This window comes from Coregonus lavaretus (assembly GCF_964263955.1).
Source record: "Coregonus lavaretus genome assembly, chromosome: 5".
In the NCBI taxonomy this organism is placed as follows: domain Eukaryota; kingdom Metazoa; phylum Chordata; class Actinopteri; order Salmoniformes; family Salmonidae; genus Coregonus; species Coregonus lavaretus.
The window spans coordinates 50020634-50046232 of NC_139992.1; the positions used below are offsets into that span (position 1 = coordinate 50020634).

A 25599-nucleotide genomic window follows, 5' to 3' on the forward strand; every position below is an offset into this window, starting at 1 on the left:
CCTCCAGAAAATCACGTGTGAACATAGAGATTAGAGCTGGGACGATAAACTGAAAATTATTGACACCGACTATAATGACCACTTATCATGGGCATTTTGCTGATATCATTCATTACGATAAGTAGCCTATACTAGAGAAATGTGAAGTTTGAAATGAAATAAGATTGCTAAAATGGGTGATTGATGTAGCCATCAATTGTCCCATTAACAATCAAACTAGTAGTGGTAGTTTAAAGGGTAGTAAAAAAAACAGTGGTTCACATTGTTGTAAATGTATGATTATATTTATCGTTATTGTATTAAATCAGTTAATTTATTGCAGTATGGATTTGTTTTACAGATATACTAGAGAGCCCATCTCCTTTTTAAAAGGCAGTAAATTACGCTGAATTAACTGTTTCGCTGCCAGACAAAGCTCCGCTGAAAGTCAGGTGTAGCAGTGGTAAGATGTTGGGACTGCTGTTGGGACTCTGCTGTTGGGACAGCTTTATGTAGGCCCTAACAGTTTGTGGGCACCGTTTGTCACCGTTATAGTGCAATTAATGTATTGCTTAGTGTTGTGTAGTACACCATCATGTTTTTGGGATACGTGTCTTTTCAGATTCCACAATGATTCTTTAGTTGTGGACACTACATCACCACACTAACTCTCTTGCTCTTGTTCCTCCTCATCTTAGTAAGTCACCTTGATTTAGCACCTGTGTGTTTTATCAGTTTCTTTATGAAAATATTTAGCGAACTCCATGACAGTAGCTAAAGCAAAGGGCTACAGCAGCACACAAGTAACCTACAAATGCATGCTGGGCCGGTTAAAATCCCTGCCTCCACTTCAAGCACCATGGAATGTATCTATGTGAATATGAAAACTCTGGACTTAAAATAGTTAGAAACAGTTCTGTTCCAAAATCTTTATGTGTCAGCAATTTAATGATGTTTCTGGAGAAGCATAGTGAAATAATGAAAACCAATTGGATGCTAACATTAGCAATGTGCCAACATGACAAACTAGGATATCCAAATGGTGGATTGATTCTCCCTAGGTAAGAAAATGGTGGATTGATTCTCCCTAGGGAAGAAAACTGAGAATGTATTCTCCCTAGGTAATAAAACAGTGGATTGATACTCCCTAGGTAATAAAACGGTGGATTGATTCTCCCTAGGTAAGAAAACGGTGGATTGATTCTCCATGGGTAAGAAAACTGAGAATGTATTCTCCTTAGGTAATAAAACGGTGGATTGATTCTCCCTAGGTAAGAAAACGGTGGACTGATTCTCCCTAGGTAAGAAAACGATTAAAAACCTCTTTAACTGTCCTCTGTACTACTTCCACACAAAAGTTTGAAATATCAAACTTTGATTTCACCGTGGATGATGAAATGCCAAGCTTGGCCGCGGGCCACACTCCTCTCCCTCTAACGGACCTCCATATATGGTGTTCACACATCTGTCTAAAGAACATAGGGGCTGCCTTTGAGGAGCAAAGCTACTCATCACAGCCAGCGTGAACATTGAGATATCATCCCGGACACAGATAGGACTTCTGACCTGCAAAACCCTGTGGCTCAGACTGACTCTGTACCGGAGATTCTGATTGTGGAACAGCCTATGAATCTGCCTTTTACCATCGTTGGTGGTGCCATAAGTTCACTAACACAGCACTGTGATTTTAAACCCACTTTACTCCTAAAACAACCATAGATGAACAGTCCAATTCATACATTCATTCAAGGACACTCCAACTCTCATTTGAAAATAAGAACAAACATCCCTGTCCATCCTCCCATAACAGTCGTCACCTCATGTACCTCTTACATGAACATCTTACATTTTTTCTCTGTGTGAATCTTGATTTTATTTCCTTGATTCCTTGCGTCCTCTCCTCGCCTCCTTCTCAAAGCGCATTAGAGAAGGTTCCAAGGTACTTCCCGTGATCTACTCCTTCAGTGCATTTTGAGGAAGGTGCAAGGAGAGAGGACACGGGGACGTGAGGAATCAAGAAAATTAAATTGAGATTCTCCCTCTGTCTCTGATGGTGTGCGCGTGATCCTTCCTCTGATGTGCAGCGGAGCGGAGATTGACATTCTGATTTCTGCCAGAGGACAGAGGCAGCTTGTTGACCCTCTGTGCGATTTTCTTCTTCCCTGAAACGACCTCCAGAGGCTTCTGTTACATGGGGCCCGTCTCCAATGGCACCCTATTCCCTATATAGTAAACTATGTTCATATACTGTATACACCCTATGGGCCCTGGTCAAACGTAGTGCACTATACAGTGGGGAGAACAAGTATTTGATACACTGCCGATTTTGCAGGTTTTCCTACTTACAAAGCATGTAGAGGTCTTTGTATGATTTTTAAGTAATTAATTTGCATTTTATTGCATGACATAAGTATTTGATACATCAGAAAAGCAGAACTTAATATTTGGTACAGAAACCTTTGTTTGCAATTACAGAGATCATACGTTTCCTGTAGGTCTTGACCAGGTTTGCACACACTGCAGCAGGGATTTTGGCCCACTCCTCCATACCTTCTCCCAGCTGTCGCTGGGCAATACGGACTTTCAGCTCCCTCCAAAGATTTTCGATTGGGTTCAGGTCTGGAGACTGGCTAGGCCACACCAGGACCTTGAGATGCTTCTTACGGAGCCACTCCTTAGTTGCCCTGGCTTTGTGTTTCGGGTCGTTGTCATGCTGGAAGACCCAGCCACGACACATCTTCAATGCTCTTACTGAGGGAAGGAGGTTGTTGGCCAAGATCTCGCGATACATGAACCCATCCATCCTCCCCCCAATATGGTGAAGTCGTCCTGTCCCCTTTGCAGAAAAGCATCCCCAAAGACTGATGTTTCCACCTCCATGCTTCACGGTTGGGATGGTGTTCTTGGGGTTGTACTCATCCTTCTTCTTCCTCCAAACACGGCGAGTGGAGTTTAGACCAAAAAGCTCTATTTTTGTCTCATCAGACCACATGACCTTCTCCCATTCCTCCTCTGGATCATCCAGATGGTCATTGGCAAACTTCAGACGGGCCTGGACATGCGCTGGCTTGAGCAGGGGGACCTTGCGTGCGCTGCAGGATTTTAATCCATGACGGCGTAGTGTGTTACTAATGGTTTTCTTTGAGACTGTGGTCCCAGCTCTCTTCAGGTCATTGACCAGATCCTGCCGTGTAGTTCTGGGCTGATCCCTCACCTTCCTCATGATCATTGATGCCCCACGAGGTGAGATCTTGCATGGAGCCCCAGACCGAGGGTGATTGACCGTCATCTTGAACTTCTTCCATTTTCTAATAATTGCGCCAACAGTTGTTGCCTTCTCACCAAGCTGCTTGCCTATTGTCCTGTAGCCCATCCCAGCCTTGTGCAGGTCTACAATTTTATCCCTGATGTCCTTACACAGCTCTCTGGTCTTGGCCATTGTGGAGAGGTTGGAGTCTGTTTGATTGAGTGTGTGGACAGGTGTCTTTTATACAGGTAACGAGTTCAAACAGGTGCAGTTAATACAGGTAATGAGTGGAGAACAGGAGGGCTTCTTAAAGAAAAACTAACAGGTCTGTGAGAGCCGGAATTCTTACTGGTTGGTAGGTGATCAAATACTTATGTCATGCAATAAAATGCAAATTAATTACTTAAAAATCATACAATGTGATTTTCTGGATTTTTGTTTTAGATTCCGTCTCTCACAGTTGAAGTGTACCTATGATAAACAATTACAGACCTCTACATGCTTTGTAAGTAGGAAAACCTGCAAAATCGGCAGTGTATCAAATACTTGTTCTCCCCACTGTATATAGTACATAGGGCACCATTTGGGATGCATTCATTTTCAGTCAATACCCAAGCTGCCTGGGCTTTCACACAGCACCATTTATCATCGTCTTCATGACACCCACTTGAAAGGTAACGAAGAAATGTAGATATACATAATAGGCTCATAGTATATATCAGTATATCATCAACTTCACTTGAGAAATACCTCACTGATATGATCTATTGCATGGATTGAGTGGTGCAGTTAAACGTATACACTACCGGTCAAAAGTTTTAGAACACCTACTCATTCAAGGGTTTTTCTTTATTTTTTACTATTTTCTACATTGTAGAATAATAGTGAAGACATCAAAACTATGAAATAACACATATGGAATCACGTAGTAATCATAATATATTTTATATTTGAGATTCTTCAAATAGCCACCCTTTGCCTTGATGATAGCCTCGCACACTCTTGGCATTCTCTCAACCAGCTTCACCTGGAATGCTTTTCCAACAGTCTTGAAGGAGTTCCCACATTTGCTGAGCAGTTAATGGCTGCTTTTCCTTCACTCTGCAGTCCGACTCATCCCAAACCATCTCAATTGGGTTGAGGTCGGGGGATTGTGGAGGCCAGGCCATCTGATGCAGCACTCCATCACTCTCCTTCTTGGTCAAATAGCTCTTACACAGCCTGGTTACACAGCCTGGAGGTGTTTTGGGTCATTGTCCTGTTGAAAAACAAATGATAGTCCCACTAAGCCCAAACCAGATGGGATGGCGTATCGCTGCAGAATGCTGTGGTAGCCATGCTGGTTAAGTGTGCCTTGAATTCTAAATAAATCACAGACAGTGTCACCAGCAAAGCGCCCCCACACCATAACACCTCCTCCTCCATGCTTTACAGTGGGAAATACACATGCAGAGATCATCCGTTCACCCACACCACGTCTCACAAAGACACGGCGGTTGGAACCAAAAATCTCAAATTTGGACTCCAGACCAAAGGACACATTTCCACCGGTCTAATGTCCATTGGTCGTGTTTCTTGGCCCAAGTAGGTCTCTTCTTCTTATTGGTGTCCTTTAGTAGTGGTTTCTTTGCAGCAATTCGACCATGAAGGCTTGATTCACACAGTCTCCTCTGAACAGTTGATGTTGATGTGTCTGTTACTTGAACTCTGTGAAGCATTTATTTGGCCGTCAATTTCTGAGGCTGGTAACTCTAATGAACTTATCCTCTGCAGCAGAGGTAACTCTGGGTCTTCCATTCCTGTGGCGGTCGTCATGAGAGCCAGTTTCATCATAGCGCTTGATGGTTTTTGCGACTGCACTTAAAATAAACTTGAAATGTTCCGTATTGACTGACCTTCATGTCATAATGTCATAAAGTTGTTTCTCTTTGCTTATTTGAGCTGTTCTTGCCATAATATGGACTTGGTCTTTTACCAAATAGGGCTATCCCCCCACCTTGTCACAAAACAACTGATTGGCTCAAACGCATTAAGAAGGAAATAAATTCCACAAATCAACTTTTAAGAGGGCACACCTGTTAATTGAAATGCATTCCAGATGACTACATCATGAAGCTGGTTGAGAGAATGCCAAGAGTGTGCAAAGCTGTCATCAAAGCAAAGGGTGGCTTATTTGAAGAATCTCAAATAGAAAATATATTTTGATTTGTTTAACACTTTTTTGGTTACATGATTCCTATGTTAACTATGTTATTTCATAGTTTTGATGTCTTCACTATTATTCTATAATGTAGAAAATAGTAAAAATAAAGAAAAACCCTTGAATGAGTAGGTGTTCTAAAACTTTTGACCGGTAGTGTAAATATTGCATGAATTGTGCCATTAATCAATATCAGGTCAATTACATATAATGTAGAAGGCCAGGTTATGTCAGTATCCCACCCACATTGATCCTGTTGAATTCTTATAAACCTAGGCCCATATTCATAGAGTAAGAGTGCTGATCTAGGGTCAGTTTAGACTTTTAAGTCATAATGAATACTCTAGGACGGTTTGTGAATACGGGCCCAGATCTTATTTAAAGATAATTGGCAAACACATACTGAAGTCCAACTTTAACAACAACTTTGCTGTTCATACATTGATCACATCATTTGTGTATTAGTAAGGCATCTGCCCTCAATGAACCCATTATCACAGAGAGACCATTTACCCTGGCACACTGCAGAAGGGCTGAATGTTTCGTACTATGATCAATCGTCCATTTCAAGCTCTCACACTGCCTTTCGGTTTTCTGTATGTCCAAGGCTGAGCCGCATCTAATTGGCCACCAAGCTCCGGTTGGCTATATTAAATAATTGGCACCTCTTTTAAGCCTTGTCTTTGAACCAATGGAAATGATCAGCACAGCGAGTTGAAAGTCGCCTAGTTCATTTCCCGGGATAACCAGGCATGCAATTAGCATTTGACAAAGATTGGGGAAAAGAAATGGCATCCTCCAGTATTTGGAGGCCCGTATTTGGAAGGGAGCGGGAGAGAAATGAATTGACTCTGTGGGGTTTTGCTGCTTCAATCGACCCACGGTTTTCTGACAGTGAGGCGGCCCCTGGTCACGAGGAATCTGGCGGCGAGGCGGACGGCCCACCCCTGGTCATGAGGAATCTGACGGCGAGGCTGACAGCCCTCCCCTGGTCACAAGGAATCTGGCGGCGAGGTTGACAGCCCTCCCCTGGTCACAAGGAATCTGGCGGCGAGGCGGACGGCCCACCCCATGTCATGAGAAATCTGACGGCGAGGCTGACAGCCCTCCCCTGGCCACAAGGAATCTGGCGGCGAGGCGGACGGCCCACCCCTGGTCATGAAAATCTGACGGCGAGGCTGACAGCCCTCCCCTGATCACGAGGAATCTGGCAGCGAGGTGGATGGCCCTCCCCTGGTCACAAGGAATCTGACGGTGAGGCGGACAGCCCATCCCTGGTCTCGAGGAATCTGGTGGCAAAGCGGACGGCCCACCGCTGGTCACGGGGAATATGAGATGACAACTTAATTTTGGCGCCACGCTGTCGAACGCCTCTGCTGACATCTCATCGCGGCCGTGACGTTTTCAGTTTGCTGCCTGGCCTCCAACCGCGTCTGGAAATAAATCCTCTCCTCCAAGTGGATATGCAAATCACAGGCCTGCTAAGACGGCCTTCTGCCATGAAGGGAGGAGAGGGGAGTCAGTCCCCAGAATATCCCTTGCTCTAAATATGACAACTCAACTGATACATTAGTCTGAGTTCTAAACAACATGGACACCCATGTGAAAAATGTGACCTTTGACTAAAGACCTCCAGAAGGCCTTTAAATCCTTACAGACAAAAGCAAAGCGAGACACGATTAGTATTACCAGAGCTCAAACACTCCAACTTATCTTTCCCACAGTTTTACTACTCATTGACGGCCAATTAAGGGTTTGATTTTGAAAAAATGTAAATGGGTTTTATTAATCACGTTTTGAATGTGTTAGCATAAGAGTTGAGGGATGATGCTGGAAAATGGCATGCTTAATGTGCCCATTGTCCTTGAGAGGCACTCGATCTTAGTGAACAGTAGGGACATCAATAATGTAGCAGAACTCCCAGACAAATGGTATTTCTATTAAAACTAATGTGGCCCTGTGCATATGGGGCCCCGCTTTGCACTCTATGAGCATTACGTTGGCAGAAGGAGCGCTTTCTGAGGGCCCACACACCTTTCACATGCATGCCATCACCATCACATCCATAAATGCATGAGACAGACAAAATACTGTATCTCTTATCCTTACCCATTCTAAAGTGCAGTTTCCGCTGTAACATACAGGCTAGTCGTGGGTGGGTGTAAGAGAGGTGGTTCAGAACCAGCCTGAGACCTGAAGACTTGGGTTAGCTCCCTGAGCTGATATCTAGGCTTGAGTTCAGTGGGTAAAACAGCCCTTTGGCGAGCAAGAGACTCTTGGTCGGTCATAGGTGCTTGTTCCAGAAAATATTACAGTTTTTTTCCAACTGCTTACACACAATTCCCAAAACTGCACACACAAAATGCAAAATGCCTCACATCTCCTTCAAAATGTAACACTGCATTCAAAATGCCATAAACACATGTCAGAATGAAGCATTTGCATCAAATGGCAAACACTTCTTTCATAATAGTACATTTTTGGATATACCATGTAATCACTGTTGTTTTAAATCTAAAGCTCTTTGGTCTTTCATGGGCTTATATCTACATTTCAATACAATGTTCTACAGTGAAAGTAATCTGCTGAGAGGGGTAACAAGTACACTGTAAACACCAATGAAATGTAGAAACAGAAAATATTTATTAGGCCAAACATTACTGTTGTATGCAATAGCATACAACAAAACCATAAGCATATGTAAACCAAAATTATATTCTTTAGAATACAGTAAAGAACACAATTGTGTGTGTGGTCCCGGGGGGCAGTCCAGAAATTGGTAGGGGTGTCACGCCCTGGCTCTGGGGACTCTTAAAAGTTGAGCCAGGATGTGTAGTGTCTATGTTGTTTGTTCTATGTTCATGTTCTAGTTCATTTGTTTCTATGTTGGCCGGGGTGGTTCCCAATCAGAGGCAGCTGTGGCTTGTTGTCTCTGATTGGGAACCATACTTAGGCAGCCTGTTTTGCACTTGTCATTTGTGGGATCTTGTTCCGTGTAGGTTTGTGTTTATGATCGAGGACGTCACGTTTCGTTTTGTTGTTGTTATAGTACTCAATAAAAGATGTACTCATTTCACGCTGCGCCTTGGTCCACTCATTACGACGATCGTGACAAGGGGTGGGGGGCAGTCACCAGTGCTAAGCTACGCTTCATCTCTTCTCCGGGCTGGGTCTGCCACAATACTTCGTCCACATCACAATATATTGCCAAACATCGAGGGAAGTATCTCCTAGCATGGCGTATCCAACCTTGGACAGAGGCAACCTCTATGTCCCCACATGTGTCCTCCATTGCCTGGAGAAGCGGCATGCGGGCATAGGGTTGGCGATCCTCTATGGGATTTAGAAAAGGTGAATATGGGGGTAGGTACAAAACTACAAATTGTGGATGGGTGGCAAACCAGTTTTGGACCAGAACAGCCCAGTGAAAACTAACATTGTCCCATATAACCACAAATCTAGCAGGCTCCTGATCTGGATCAGGGACATGCATTGTGTAAATTGCATCCAGAAAATGAGCATATGGCCGGTGTTGTACGGACCCAGTGTGGCATTGTGATGGAGGACCCCGTTTTGAGTGATAGCAGCACACATAGTTATATTACCCCCACGCTGTCCAGGGACATTGGTAATTGCCCTCTGTCCTATTACATTTCTTCATCCACATAAATAAATTACAGTTTTTTCCAACTGCTTACACTGCTTACAAATCTTTTCATGTCACACGATTTTTGAAACCTCTCACTCAAAGTGCAAAACTACAAACAAAATCTCCAAAACCATAAGCTATTTCTCAGCCTTTGACTCAGTTGTCAATTGTATAAAACACTTTTTTCAAAACACTACACACAATTCTCTACCTAAAACACAAAAATCTAACAGGAAGTGACTTGCTTTCCTTTTCCAAACACAACCAATCAAAATGCTACACTTATTCACCAGGTCAAACACACTCTCCTCACATGTTCAAACACTAATTGCTTAACTGATCACTAACCAATCACTGCTTTACTGTAGTATAGGACTGTTTTGAACAATGGATGCCAACAATGGACAGAGAGCAAGAGGAGTAGGAGGGAGAGGCAGGGGACAACAACGAGGACAAATTCAAAGACGAATAGTTGGAAGAGGTAGAGGAAGAGGAAGAGGAAGAGGAAGAAGAGGACGAGGGCAAAGAAGAGAAGGAAGGAGAGCCATCTCTGATGAGATTAGGGCAACACTTGTTGATCATGTGATCAACCACGGTTTGACCATGAGAGAGGCTGGACTGAGAGTCCAGCCCAACTTGAGTCGATTTACAGTGGCGTCCATAATTCGAACCTTCAGAAATGAGAACAGGTATGCAACTATCTAATTACTATTTTAGCATTACAGTAATGTACTGTAAAATACGTATGACTGCATAGTATTGCATAAACATTTGTAACTCTAAGCCATCCATTTACTGCACTGCATTGAATGAATGAGGTTGGTTATCATGCTGTACTACATTTTTGTGTACATTGTTTACAGTTCCTAAGCTGAACACATACTGTGTTTGAATTCTGTACAGAGTGGAAAGGCAAAGACATCATGGAGGATGAGGACGCTTGTTTACAGATGTACAAGAGACTGCAATTATAAATATGGTTTTGGCCAACAATGCAATTAGGATTTGAGAGATAAGAGAGCATATCTTGAATAATGACACCATATTTAACAACATCAATGCTGTAAGCCTGTCGACCATACAACGCATCCTCCAATGGCACCAAGTGACGATGAAACAACTTTACAAGGTGCCATTTGAGAGAAACTCTGACAGAGTCAAGAATCTACGACATGACTTTGTAGAGGTATGTATGCAACACTACTTCCAGTACTTCAGACATACCATATTTACTCATCTGTATATCCTTTTGTCTGCCCTTACTAGTGCCCTCTGACCAAGAATCTTATCAAGGCTGAAACTGCCTCGATTCATCAGTGTGACGTTACCACAAACGCCCGGCTTCAGACACAAACAAGAAAGTATGAAGCAGGAGGCACTCTCCAGCACACAAAATTACCTACGTGGGTGCTGCTAACGAGGGCAGCCTCTTGCTTTGCGACCTCTCAATAGAGTATTTGTTTGTGCCACTGTTTATTCTCAGGTCATATCACTGAGTCTGTGCAACAGCTGAACATGTTCCATTCCAAGATCCATGTTTCTATTTCTAGAACACGTGTTTTGGGTAACATGCATGAGATGCCGCATTTGTACAAATGCATATCATGCTCAATACCATCATGTATCAGAGACACTTAAAGATTTGCTGTGAGGGTGTGTAGGATTAACCCCCCACTCCCCTGAACATTAACACTCTGTGGGAATTTGCTTTTACAGGTCAGAATCTCTCAAGGACAAGGGCAAAACTGTGTGGCAATGTCTGACCTCCCACAAGCCATCAGGCTCCTGTCCTTCCTGAGCGATGATGGCGGTCGTTATTCCATCCTGACGCCTCCACGCCACAGCCTCTCCTTCACATGTGGTCCTTTAGACAGTTTGTTTCGTTTTAACTGGTAAGTGTAGGGATATTTCTTTATGGCGTTTGGCCAGGGCATGAGCTGATGCAGCACACAAGGAAAGGGGGAGAAAGAGTGAGTGAGAAAGAGAGAAATGGATGCAGCCTTGTGAAGCTCAGCACATGGCAGACACCCTCTCTACTCTCTGAGGCGTGGGGTTCACTCAGGCATACGGAACGTCTCTCTCTCATTAACAATCCATGAACATACATACTCATGCTCACTCACACACACACACACACACACACACACACACACACACACACACACATACACAAATACACAGTCTCTCACACACACACACACACACACACACACACACACACACCCTGTGTTCACCATGGCAGCACACTCAAGTACTACTTCCCCAGCTCTCACAATATGATCAAACTGGATCAATCCTACGTCATGGATCAGTCCTACGTCATGGATCAGTTCTACATCATGGATCAGTCCTACATCATTGATCAGTCACCTGTCATGGATCAGTCACCTGTCACGGATCAGTCCTACATCATGGATCAGTCACCTGTCATGGATCCGTCCTACGTCATGGATCAGTTCTACATCATGGATCAGTCACCTGTCATGGATCAGTCACCTGTCACAGATCAGTCCTACATCATGGATCAGTCACCTGTCATGGATCAGTCCTACGTCATGGATCAGTCACCTGTCATGGATCAGTCCTACATCATGGATCAGTCACCTGTCATGGATCAGTCCTACATCATGGATCAGTCACCTGTCATGGATCAGTCCTACATCATGGATCAGTCACCTGTCATGGATCGGTCCTACATCATGGATCAGTCCTACGTCATGGATCAGTCACCTGTCATGGATCAGTCCTACGTCATAGATCAATCACCTGTCATGGATCGGTCATACATCATGGATCAGTCACCTGTCATGGATCAGTCCTACGTCATGGATCAGTCACCTGCCATAATGTGGTTGACTACCATCAACAACAGCAGGAAAAGAAGGCCACTTTTACAGTTTTTTCCAACTGCTTACACACAAAATCTTTTCTTGTCACACAATTTTTGAAACCTCTCACACAAAGTGCAAAACTACACACCAAATCTCCAAAACCATAAGCTATTTCTCAGCCTTTGACTCAGTTGTCAATTGCATAAAACACTTTTTTCAAAACACTACACACAATTCTCTACCTAAAACACAAAAATCTAACAGGAAGTGACTTGCTTTCCTTTTCCAAACACAACCAATCAAAATGCTACACTTATTCACCAGGACACACACACACTCCTCACATGTGCAAACACTAATTGCTTAACTGATCACTAACAAATCACTGCTTTACTGTAGTATAGGACTGTTTTGATCAATGGATGCCAACAATGGACAGAGAGCAAGAGGAGTAGGAGGGAGAGGCAGGGGACAACAACGAGGACAAATTCAAAGACGAATAGTTGGAAGAGGAGGAGGAGTAGGAGTAGGAGGAAGAGGAAGAGGAAGAGGAAGAAGAGGACGAGGACGAGGGCAAAGAAGAGAAGGAAGGAGAGCCATCTCTGATGAGATTAGGGCAACACTTGTTGATCATGTGATCAACCACGGTTTGACCATGAGAGAGGCTGGACTGAGAGTCCAGCCCAACTTGAGTTGATTTACAGTGGCGTCCATAATTCGAACCTTCAGAAATGAGAACAGGTATGCAACTATCTAATGACTATTTTAGCATTACAGTAATGTACTGTAAAATACGTATGACTGCATAGTATTGCATAAACATTTGTAACTCTAAGCCATCCATTTACTGCACTGCATTGAATGAATGAGGTTGGTTATCATGCTGTACTACATTTTTGTGTACATTGTTTACAGTTCCTATACTGAACACATACTGTTTTTGAATTCTGTACAGAGTGGAAAGGCAAAGACATCATGGAGGATGAGGACGCTTGTTTACAGATGTACAAGAGACTGCAATTATAAATATGGTTTTGGCCAACAATGCAATTAGGATTTGAGAGATAAGAGAATATATCTTGAATAATGACACCATATTTAACAACATCAATGCTGTAAGCCTGTCGACCATACAACGCATCCTCCAATGGCACCAAGTGACGATGAAACAACTTTACAAGGTGCCATTTGAGAGAAACTCTGACAGAGTCAAGAATCTGCGACATGACTTTGTAGAGGTATGTATGCAACACTACTTCCAGTACTTCAGACATACCATATTTACTCATCTGTATATCCTTTTGTCTGTTACAGAGAGTATTGGAGATGGATGCCCATGTAAATGTATTTATGTGGATGAGGTTGGCTTCAACCTCACCAAAACCAGGCGCCGCGGAAGAAATGTAATAGGACAGAGGGCAATTACCAATGTCCCTGGACAGCGTGGGGGTAATATAACTATGTGTGCTGCCATCACTCAAAACGGGGTCCTCCATCACAATGCCACACTGGGTCCGTACAACACCGGCCATATGCTCACTTTTCTGGATGCAATTTACACAATGCTTGTCCCTGATCCAGATCAGGAGCCTGCTAGATTTGTGGTTATATGGGACAATGTTAGTTTTCACCGGGCTGTTCTGGTCCAAAACTGGTTTGCCACCCATCCACAATTTGTAGTTTTGTACCTACCCCCATATTCACCTTTTCTAAATCCCATAGAGGAATTCTTCTCAGCCTGGCGCTGGAAAGTGTATGATCGCCAACCCTATGCCCGCATGCTGCTTCTCCAGGCAATGGAGGACGCATGTGGGGACATAGAGGAAAGCCTCTGTCCAAGGTTGGATACGCCATGCTAGGAGATACAGTACTTCCCTCGATGTTTGACAAGAGAAAACTTATCTTGTGATGTGGACGAAGTATTGTGGCCAGACCCAGCCCGGAGAAGAGATGAAGCGTAGCTTAGCACTGGTGACTGCCTCCCCCCCTACCAATTCCTGGACTGCCCCCCGGGACCCCACACACACAATTGTGTTCTATACTGTATTCTAAAGAATATACTTTTGGTTTACATATGTTTATTGGTTTGTTGTATGCTACTGTATACAACAGTAATGTTTGGCCTAATAAATATTTTCTGTTTCTACATTGCATTGGTGTTTACAGTGTACTTGTTACCCCTCTCAGCAGATTACTTTCACTGTAGAACATTGTATTGAAATGTAGATATAAGCCTATGAAAGACCAAAGAGCTTTAGATTTAGAACAACAGTGTTTACATGGTATATCCAAAAATGTACTATTATGAAAGAAGTGTTTGCCATTTGATGCAAATGCTTCATTCTGACATGTGTTTATGGCATTTTGAATGCAGTGTTAGATTTTGAAAGAGATGTGAGGCATTTTGCATTTTGTGTGTGCAGTTTTGGGAATTGTGTGTAGAGTTTTGAAAAAAGGAGACATAGTTTTGAAAACGTGTGTAAGCAGTTGGAAAAAACTGTAAGCACTTGATGATGACGAGGCCAAAATGATAGCACCTTAACGACGTGGCTCTCCACGCACTCTAATATTGTGAGTTATTACACTGCAAAGGAGAGTAGTGTGGGATGATTGACGGGAGAGATTAACGTGACTGGCAGTGGCTACAAACATACCCAGCGGCGTGCCGACACCACCCACGCACAGGCAGGCATTTCTGTTTACACGTCAGGTTGAATTCACTCAAAGTCAGTTGTTACCACATCACCGGGTTACCTTGCACTCCTAAACTTAGACAGAATAAGCCTATAGGTGCTTGTAATGACAGAACAGGCCTATAGAAAGGCACAAAGGGCATATTATGTGCCAGCATTGACACAGGCAGGCTCTCTCTGACACACCTGTAGCTGTGACGATTCGCCACAGAAAGAAGCAGGCAAACAAAACCTCCTTCATCCAGCTCCTTATAATATCTTATTGGAGACATTATTAAAAACACATGCATAAAGACGACGCCCTATTGGCACTCAAAAACATGTAATACCTTTTTTGCATCCAATATGTAAGTACATAAAAGATTATGGAGCGGCGGTGGTGGTGGGGGGTGGGTCATGTTTGAGCGAATTCCTGAAATCAAACGGTTTCATGGACCAGGCAGCTCTGAATGAAAACAGGAAGAAAGCGAGCATGTTGCCATGACAACAGGCTGAGCGAGCTCAAGCCTGGTCCGGGGTCGGGAGCATCTCCAGGTGCGTGGCGGGCGGGCGGCAGCGGCAACCCAGACGGTGTGGGTTTAACCTCTTAAGAGGCGGGAAGCAAAGCGTCAGTCTCTGAAGGGATCATGGGAAATGAAAGAAAGCGGAGGAAAGAGTCAGAGTCTGGGCGTCGGAAGGGGAACCTCCGCCTTCGAGTGACTGTATACAGGCACAAACAACATGATAATGATAATGGGTTGTTTTACCATCCCAATCCTGCCACGGCTAACTACAGAGATACAAGGAGAGACAAACAAACAGATTAGCAACACAGGAGAACACACAAACACACACTGAGCGTAGCTTAAGGTGACATATGAATGGGGAGAACAGTATAGATTCATCAATCCGTAGGACCCCCCCCCCCACACACACACACACACACACACAACTGCTGTTGTTATCAGCTAGTATAAGCATTCACAGATGGAGGAGCACATTGACATTCTGAAGCCTGCTATGTGACGTCAGCAGGGGGGAATTTGAAGGAGCTCATTTTAAGGGTTTTCCTCCAATCAGTAATCGGTTCCCAGCACTACCAGAATTCTCTGGGCATTCTAGGGCCAGTTCTAGCTGGTATTCCATGAGAGAGTTTTAATGAACACTGGGCACACAGGCACTAGAACTAGAACACTGTGATGTCTGTAGAATGATGTCAGAAAAGGAGAAACTCACGTCATGTGCAGCTGTAGCTCTTGCCCCTTCACATACAGTACAAACTCATGGTGTGCTTCTGAAATGGCACCTTATTCCCTATATACTGTGGGAATAGGGTGCCAGAGAATAGGCTGCCTTTTGGGACGCAGCCATATTCACACGTATCATCAACTGTTGTTATTGTCACCATCACCATCATAACCATGCACCACACTGCCCTGTAAACAGAAGCAGCACTGTGCAAAACACATTATACTCCCTACAGCAAATCCCAGACTGAGCTCCTGACTGTGGTGTGGTGGTCTTCCGGTCTGTTTTAGCAGAGGTCCAAGTTGGGGGGCACGGAGGAGGTCAAAGTTGAGGGGCACGGAAGAGGTCAAAGTTGAGGGGCACGGAAGAGGTCAATGTTAAGGGGCACGGCAGAGGTCAAAGTTGAGGGACACAGCAGAGGTCAAAGTTGAGGGGCACGGAAGACTCTAGATGGCGTTGAGAGAGCACTTCATAATATGACTACCTCAAATGGCAACACCAGTGTTAATTAAAACAATTGGAGATAACTACTCAAGCTTTAGCATTTACTGTATGTGTAACACGAAACATCCAAAGATAGAATAGGGGCTGACCCACAATATAGCTTAACAGGGCCTGTGTTCTCTGACCCATCCTCACTTTCATCCGTCATTGCTGAAAGGCATGTGAGATGTGGGGATTTGGTCCCTCTGTTAAGTGTTTGCTATAGACATACCCTCTTGTCTTGGTGCTAGTCAGTGCTAGTAGGAAAAGCCAAGTGCATTTTTCACTGTCTGATCTGTGGAATTTATTGAAGATAATGCCCACTGGCATCAGTAGTTCTCTGGTATAACAGTGACTGAGGGGACGGCGGTGGCGGCTGGAGTTGCAGCAACACCAACCAGCCATCTAATTTCCATGGGAATAAGTCCCCATTATTCTTCTTTAACACCTTGTCAAGGGAGGATTAGGAGCCTGTGGGTTCTCTAGCACATGCCGTCTGGGGAGGTGAGAGATCTCAGCCTCGCAGCGCTCAGGGGGGGAAGTAAAGCCCAGGAGCCCAGGAATAACATGAGAGAGGGGCTTAGGCATCAAAGTGAAGCAGTCAGGCAGCCTCCTCCACCACACTGAGACATGAGATTACCATGAGCATCATCAGAGGACCATGGGGGAGCGACCTCTATGAACGCAATTACAGAAATACTGTAGTTGAAGACTGAGAGGGGACTTTGATTGTCATTTCTTCTCCGTGTCACTCCATTCTGACTCCTGAAGTGTGTGTGTGTGTGTGTGTGTGTGTGTGTGTGTGTGTGTGTGTGTGTGTGTGTGTGTGTGTGTGTGTGTGTGTGTGTGTGTGTGTGTGTGTGTGTGTGTGTGTGTGTGTGTATGTGTGCGTGCGTGCGTGTGTGTGTGTGCCTGCGTTCCCTAGGTATTGACTGACTGACTCGGAGAAGGCGAGGGGCAAGGTCAAAGACCACGCCTCCCTTCCCCCTCGCCAGTTCGTAAAAAATGTAGATTGCGGGCAGACAGAACCTCGGATTAGACGGTTGGGGAAACAATTAATTATTCACTGGATCAATGGTCCAGACGTTTTATCTCCTTGTGTGGTGCGCTCTATAATCCTGGTGTGGGATCAAAGGCAGCTATCTAATGGAGACATTGTTTGACAAGTTATGTCAAGGTGCAGGAGAGAGAGGGATCAAATAAATAAATAACATTGTTATTGATTGTATATAATTGATGTATCAAAAGCAAAAGGGAGAGCGGCCAGGACCTGCTTTCATAAAGAGTCTCAGAGTAGGCGTGCTGATCAAATCAAATCAAATTGTATATATCACATGCGCCGAATACAACTGGTGTAGACTTTACAGTGAAATGCTTGCTTACGAACCTTTCCCAACGATGTAGAGTTTAAAAATAATAATACCAAATAAAATAGTAACTAACACAAGAGGAATAAAATAAAATACACAAGAATGGCGCTATATACAGGGAATACCAGTACCAGATCAATGTGGAGCTATATACAGGGAGTACCAGTACCAGATCAATGTGGAGCAATATACAGGGAGTACCAGTACCAGATCAATGTGGAGCTATATACAGGGAGTACCAGGACCAGATCACTGTGGAGCTATATACAGGGAGTACCAGTACCAGATCGATGTGGAGCTATATACAGGGAGTACCAGTACCAGATCAATGTGGAGCTATATACAGGGAGTACCAGTACCAGATCAATGTGGAGCTATATACAGGGAGTACCAGGACCAGATCACTGTGGAGCTATATACAGGGAGTACCAGTACCAGATCAATGTGGAGCTATATACAGGGAGTACCAGTACCAGATCAATGTGGGGCTATATACAGGGAGTACCAGTGCCAGATCAATGTGGAGCTATATACAGGGAGTACCAGTACCAGATCAATGTGGAGATATATACAGGGAATACCAGTACCAGATCAATGTGGAGTTATATACAGGGAGTACCAGTACCAGATCAATGTGGAGCTATATACAGGGAGTACCAGTACCAGATCAATGTGCAGAGGTACAAGGTATTTGAGGTAGATATGTACATGAAGGCAGGGTAAAGTGACTAGGTAAAGTGCAAGATAGGTGTAAGATAAGGTCAGTGCAGATAGTTCGGGTACCATTAATTTACTATTTAGCAATCTGGCTATTTAGCAGTCTTATGGCTTGGGGGTAGATGCTGTCTCCAAGCCTGTTGGTCCGAGAGCCGATGCTCCGGTACTATTTGCCGGATGGTAGCAGAGTGAACAGTCTATGGCTTGGGTGGCTGGAGTCTGGCAATTTTTCGGGCCTTCCTCTGACACCGCCTGATATAGAGGTCCTGGATGGCAGGGAGCTCGGCCCCAGTGATGTATTGGGCTGTCCGCACCACCCTTTGTAGCGCTTTGTGGTCAAGGGCGGTGCAATTGCCATACCAAGCGGTGATGCAGCTAGCCAAGATGCTCTCGATGATGCAGCTGTAGAACTTTTTGAGGATCTGAGGGCCCATGCCAAATCTTTTCAACCTCCTGAAGGGGAAGAAGCCCTGCCATGCCCTCTTCACAACTGTGCGGGTGTGGACCATGTTAAGTCCTTAGTGATGTGGACGCCAAGGAATTTGAAGCTCTCGAGCCGTTCCACAACAGCCCCGTCAAAGTGGATGGGAGAGTGCTCTCCCCTCTTTCTCCTATAGTCCACGATCAGCTCCTTGGTCTTACTGACGTTGAGGGAGAGGTTGTTGTCCTGGCACCACACTGCTAAGTGTCTGACCTCCTCCCTGTAGGCTGACTCATCGCCGTCAGTGATCAGGCCTATCACAGTCGTGTCGTCAGCAAACTTGATGATGGTGTTGGAGTCGTACGCGGCCACGCAGTCGTGGGTAAACAGGGAGTATAGGAGGGGACTAAGCACACACCCCTGAGGGGCCCCTGTGTTGAGGGTCAGCATGGAGTAGGTGTTGTTGCCTACCCTCACCACCTGGGGCCGGCCCGTCAGGAAGTCCTGGATCCAGTTGCAGAGGGAGGGGTTCAGTCCCAGGGGCCCTAGCTTGGTGATGAGCTTGGAGGGTACTATGGTGTTGAACACTGAGCTGTAGTCTATGAACAGCATTCTCACATAGTTATTTCCCCTTTTGTCCAGGTGGGAAAGGGTAGTGTGAAGTGCAATTGAGATTGTGTCATCTGTGGATCTGTTGGGGCGGTCTGTGAATTAGAGTGGGTCTAGGGTGTCTGGGATGATGGTGTTGATGTGTCTCATGACCAGCCATTCAAAGCACTTCATAATTACAGATGTGAGTGCTACAGGGCGATAGTCATTTAGGCAGGTTACCTTGAAGCTCTTGGGAAGAGGGACAATGGTGGTCATCTTAAAACATGTTGGGATTACAGACTGGGACAAGGAGGGATTGAAAATGTCTGTGAAGACACCTGCCAGCTGGTCTGTGCATGCTTTGAGAACGCGCCCTGGTATTCCATCTGGCCCGGCGGCCTTGTGATTGTTAACCTGTTTAAAGGTTTTGCTCACATCGGCCACTGAGAGCAAGATCACACAGTGTTATATTCCTCGAAGCAAGCATAAAAGGCATTTAGCTCATTTGGGAGTTCTGCATCGCTGGGCAGCTCATGGCTGGGTTTCCCTTTGTAATCCGTTATTGTCTACAAACCCTGCCACATACGACGAGCATCGTAGCCGGTGTAATAGGATTCCACCTTCCTCCTATATTGTCCTTTTGCATGTTTGATGTCTCATCGGAGGTTGTAGCGGGATTTATTGTATGTGTCCATGTCCATGTCCCGTTCCATTGTAAGTGGTAGCGCTAGCCTTTTAGATCATAATGGAAACATATTACAAGGGCAGTGGGGGATCTGATCCTAGATCAGCACTCCGAGTGACAAGCTTTGTGGATACGGGCCTGTCACGTTCGTTTATAGACGGGACGGACCAAGGCGCAGCGTGATATGCATACATGTTTATTTATATGAATAAACAACCGACAAAACAACAAATGAAAAGAAACGTGAAGTCCAAGGTAGACAAACAACATACCTCACACGGAACAAGATCCCACAACTAACTAGTGCCAAAAGGCTGCCTAAGTATGGTCCCCAATCAGAGACAACGAGAGACAGCTGCCTCTGATTGGGAACCACACCGGCCAACATAGAAATAGACATATTAGAAATTCAACATAGAAATATACAACATAGAACATACACACGCTGACTCAACATATACGAGTCCCCTGAGTCAGGGCGTGACAGTACCCCCCCCCCCCCAAAGGTGCGGACTCCGACCGCGCCACATAAACATAACAGGGTAGGGGCCGGGTGGGCATTCCGCCTCGGAGGCGGATCCGGCTCCGGGCGTGACCACCACTTACTCTCCACCTCCCTGTTGCTCCCCTGGTCTGGTCTGGACCTCTTCGCGCTGCTTCCCCTCTCCTTCCTCCCACGAAGTACCAAGCCCTGTCTGGACCCTGGTGTGGGAGACCCCGAACCTGGAGAGGGGCTGACGTCTGGGTCTGGACTGGAACCGCTGACTGGAGCTGGACCCGACGACAGTGGATCGAACTGCTCTGGCTCCGGAGTGGAGCCGCTGACCGGAGCTGGATCAGGCACCGGTGGAGCGGACTGCTCTGGCTCCGGAGTGGAGCCGCTGACCGGAGCTGGATCAGGCACCGGTGGAGCGGACTGCTCTGGCGCCGGAGTGGAGCCGCTGACCGGAGCTGGACTGGACCCCGGTGGAGCAGATTGCTCTGGCTCCGGAGTGGAGCAGCTGACCGGAGCTGAACTGGGCACCGGTGGAGCGGACTACTCTGGCTCTGGAGTGGATCCGCTGACCGGAGCTGGACTGGACCCCGGTGGAGCGGATTGCTCTGGCTCCGGAGTGGAGCAGCTAACCGGAGCTGGATCAGGCACCGGTGGAGTGGACTGCTCTGGCTCCGGAGTGGAGCAGCTGACCAGTGCCGGACCAGGCACCGGTGGGACAGGCACGGGCCGTGCCGGACTGGACACACGCACCACTGGCTTGGTGCGAGGAGCAGGAACAGGCCGGACCGGGCTGGCGACGCGCACCACTGTCTTGGTGTGAGGGACAGGAACAGGCCGGACCGGGCTGGTGACGCGCACCACTGGCTTGGTGCGAGGGACAGGAACAGGCCGGGCCGGGCTGGCGACGCGCACCACTGGCTTGGTGCGAGGAGCAGGAACAGGCCGGGCCGGGCTGGCGACTCGCACCACTGGCTTGGTGCGAGGAGCAGGAACAGGCCGGGCCGGGCTGGCGACGCGCACCACTGGCTTGGTGTGAGGAGCAGGAACAGGCCGGACCGGGCTGGCGACGCGCACCACTGGCTTGGTGCGAGGAGCAGGAACAGGGCGGCCAGGCTGGGAACACGCACCACTGGTTTGGTGCGAGGAGCAGGAACGGGCCGGACCGGACTGCGAAGGCGGACTGGAGGTCTGGAGCGGAGAGCTGGCACAACCCGTCCTGGCTGGCTGCCCACTTTCGCACTACACATTCGGGGCGCTGGCACAGGACGAACTGGGCTGTGCACGCGCACTGGCGTTACAGCTCGTAGAACAGGCGCAGGATATGCGGGACCGAGGAGGCTTACTGGAGACCAGGAGCGTTGAGCCGGCACACCCCGTCCTGGCTGAATGCCCATCTTCGCACGACACGTGCGTGGTGCTAGCACAGGACGTACAGGACTGTGCCGGAACACTGCCGCATAACACGGAGCCTGCCCAGTCACACGCTTCCTCGCGTGAGTCCGGGGAGATGGCTCTGCTCTAACACTAGGCTCCGCCAACCACCCTTTTAGCCCCCCCCAAAAAAAATTATTGGGGCTGTCTCTCTGGCTTCTTCCTCGGCCGGCACCTTCTGCGTTGCCGCTGCTCCTCTCTATACCGCGCCTCCACTATCTCCTCCCAAGGACGGCGATCCATCCCGGCCTGAATATCCTCCCATGTCCAGGAACCCTTTCCTTCCAGGATCTCCTCCCATGTCCAGGCTGTCTGCTCCTGGACACGCTGCTTGGTCCTCGTTTGGTGGGATCTTCTGTCACGTTCGTTTATAGACGGGACGGACCAAGGCGCAGCGTGATATGCATACATGTTTATTTATATGAATAAACAACCGACAAAACAACAAATGAAAAGAAACGTGAAGTCCAAGGTAGACAAACAACATACCTCACACGGAACAAGATCCCACAACTAACTAGTGCCAAAAGGCTGCCTAAGTATGGTCCCCAATCAGAGACAACGAGAGACAGCTGCCTCTGATTGGGAACCACACCGGCCAACATAGAAATAGACATACTAGAAATTCAACATAGAAATATACAACATAGAACATACACACCCTGAGTCAGGGCGTGACAGGGCCCTGGCTTCATTATTCTATCCAGCTCAAGACAGACCTGTCTGTTTCAAGGCACTGTCAATAGTACAGTCTCCCCAGGGAGATGCTATTAATGGGCCTCCTGCTAGTGAGAGATGAGATGGGTATATACAAGACTGTTTAGGCAGGAGGGAGATGAGACAGGAGGTCATTTTAGTCTCCTAAAATGATGGGGTGCACACTGTGACATGACAGCGGCCAAGAGCCTCTGGTGCACTGACTCCACAGCCAGCCGGCCAATGAGATGGTTATTTACTGCCCATTGAGCAAAACAACTGCAGGCCAGTAAACACTAGTCCTGCACTGGTCAGGTGAGCATACAGTTGGCATGGATAAGGTGAGGACTGATAGGTAGAAGGCTCACCCTAACATTTGCCAGGAGACACATTTGCCAGGAGTCCAATTAACAAATGATTGACAGCAACCTATAGAATTCGACTTAAATCAACAAGAAATAACTGATAGATAACAAAGTATGCAAAAGAGTCAATTGTAAGTGACAATTAGTCTAACGCCCTCTGCGTTAGGTAAATATTCTGAAATACTTTCTCACGCAGGCTATTAATATGGGGCGCACATCTCACTCCAACATGTAAAATTGCCCAAGAGCATTTCAATCAAAGCAATCAATTCATGTTTTAGTGTTTACATTGTTGCACTGATCGAATTTCGGCTCATGTCCTGACCATTGCTGTAACCATTTAAAATGAATGGATATGTTAAACGTACATTTTGAAATTAATAAATAATTTTAAATAAATAACCGCCCGAATCTTGTGCGTAAAAGTAGGCTTAAGGTCAAATACGTAATGTTTCTGGTATAGGTATGCAGATAAATGGTACAATTTGGGAATGTGGTGGTGTGTCTAACCACAGGTTCTACAACAGCCTATTTATGTTGAGCGGTGGACCATTCCATCACCCCTCTATCATACGTCACGTTCAATATCAAACAAACCCAACTGACAGAAGAAAAAAAACAAGTTTGTGGTATCAGAAACAAAAACAGAATCTAATTCGTGAAATATTTCCACTTGTTTCTCATTAACTTGGATAGGTAGTGTAGCTTAATTTAAATCTGTATTTACGCACCACAATTATGTTTAAATGCATACCTGTGTATGACAAAAAGAGAAAAAATATCGAGTTTAATTATTTCAACTATATTTAAGTCTAAAAGGTGATTATGAAAACAGTCATGGGGGAAATCTTATTTGATGCACACTGAAATGTGAATAAGCAGACAACTTATGTCCCTTACATCGAATTGAAAATGTTAATAATATATAATGTATGTGATATTTGTGTAATCATTTTTATTTGATTAGAAGGAATCTGTGCAAAAAAAAAAGGATCGGGGAAACTTGTTGTGCTTGGACTGTTATCTGATCTCTCCACACAAGCGCGCGCTCTTACCCTTGCCGCTCTGGAAGAATAGGGATCCTCAAATAGATTCCAAATCACAGGTCGCCACTTTTTCCAGCGGCTGATATTAGGATCAATCACGTCCTCAATGCCGAGTCTTTTCCCCGTCTCTTCGTCCTCGTCTCCATTGTCAACGTTTATGTCGAACACATCGAGCGCCTCCTCGGCGTCCCTGTGCTGGCGATAGGTCATCCAGCAGCAAGGCTCCACGTCCGTCTCATCGATTCCCCAGAAGGACAGCTCTTCCTCGAACAGCGGACCACAAACATCTGCCGGGCAATGGAGTTTCCCGGTTCGATAGTAGTTAAGGACATAGGCGAATACCCCTGGGTGGCGGTCAAAAAAGTATTCGTTGTTCCGCGTGTTGTACTCTAGGAAGCCGGGGACTTGTTGCAGCTGATCCAAAACGGACTCGATGTCTGAGTCGGAGGCAAGAAGGGCCAGCCGAGTCCCCGGCAGTGTCCTCAGCGTGTTCTTGTACGTCTCGTGCCGGGTTCCCCCAACGTTGAGGATTATCCTCTCGTTCTCGTCGAACTTACCCATCGCTCTGTATAAGACATGACTTGATAAAGAAGGTATATCGAGTGCAGTCCAGAGTAACAGCGGGCACGGTGCTGCACGCACCCAGTTGGGCTAGAAAATCTCACGAAATTCCTTTTGGATTCAGCTGAGCGCAGCCACTCCAAATTCAGCCTGGAGCTCTCATTACGCTTGGTGAAAGTGCTTTGCCAATCGCATCTTTGTTGGTGATTTGGAATAGAGGATCTATCGCTTGTCAGACTCCCTCTAGTTCCTCCTTGTACGAGAGATCTGTCAGCCAGTAGCTCCAAGCACAGACAGCGCTGGTGATGTGTGCCTAGGGTTGTCTTTACTCTAGTCTCCGCTCAACACTTGGACAGGTGAAGTCAGACGAAACTGCCATTCCAATTATTGATTTGTAACCTTGAGCGCTGTGCCCTTTTTGTTAACGTCACGACAATGCCGTGGTGAATAGCAAGCAAGCAAATCTAGATCTGGTTCTCTCCGAAATGTGCGTCTTTGACGAGAAACGATGTCAAGGGCACACCCTCTCATTTTCTGCGTGTGCGTCTGTGTTACAAGCAATCCTCTCACACGTGCTCATGTTGCTATGTAGCGAAGTTCACTCATTACATTTGGATTGACAATCAAAATAGTTTAAATCTATGCCAACGAATATCTAGTGCAACTTTTTTCAGCTTTTATGATTTGCCGAAATAAGTTGTTGAACATGAGTGTTCTCAACAGGTCAGATTGCTTGACTGAGAAATGTGTCTCATTTGCATCATTTTCTATTTTGATCACAGAGTGTGGTCCTCTTTTTCACAGTGCAATTATTTATAGGAATTCTCTTCGATCTGGTTTCACACTGACGTGAGATGCGCTTAAGTAACCAGTATCTGCGCCAAAGCGAGGGAGCTGTCCTTTCAGCAACT

General features: G+C 46.0%; 1 protein-coding gene across 5 annotated transcripts in view; it reads right to left on the reverse strand.

The window, feature by feature from the left end:
• Positions 1 to 25175, reverse strand: part of LOC311129054 (voltage-gated potassium channel KCNC2-like) — a gene marked incomplete at its 3' end in the record, with an annotated part of 72195 nt that extends 47020 nt beyond the window's left edge. For all 5 annotated transcript variants that reach the window (XM_084161318.1, XM_084161317.1, XM_084161315.1 and 2 more), the window contains exon 1: positions 24137 to 25175. In XM_084161318.1, the coding sequence (XP_084017444.1) occupies positions 24137 to 24688 (552 nt within the window). In that variant the 5' untranslated portion in view covers positions 24689 to 25175. The remainder of the gene's footprint in view (positions 1 to 24136) is intronic.
• Positions 25176 to 25599: the final 424 nt, after the last annotated feature.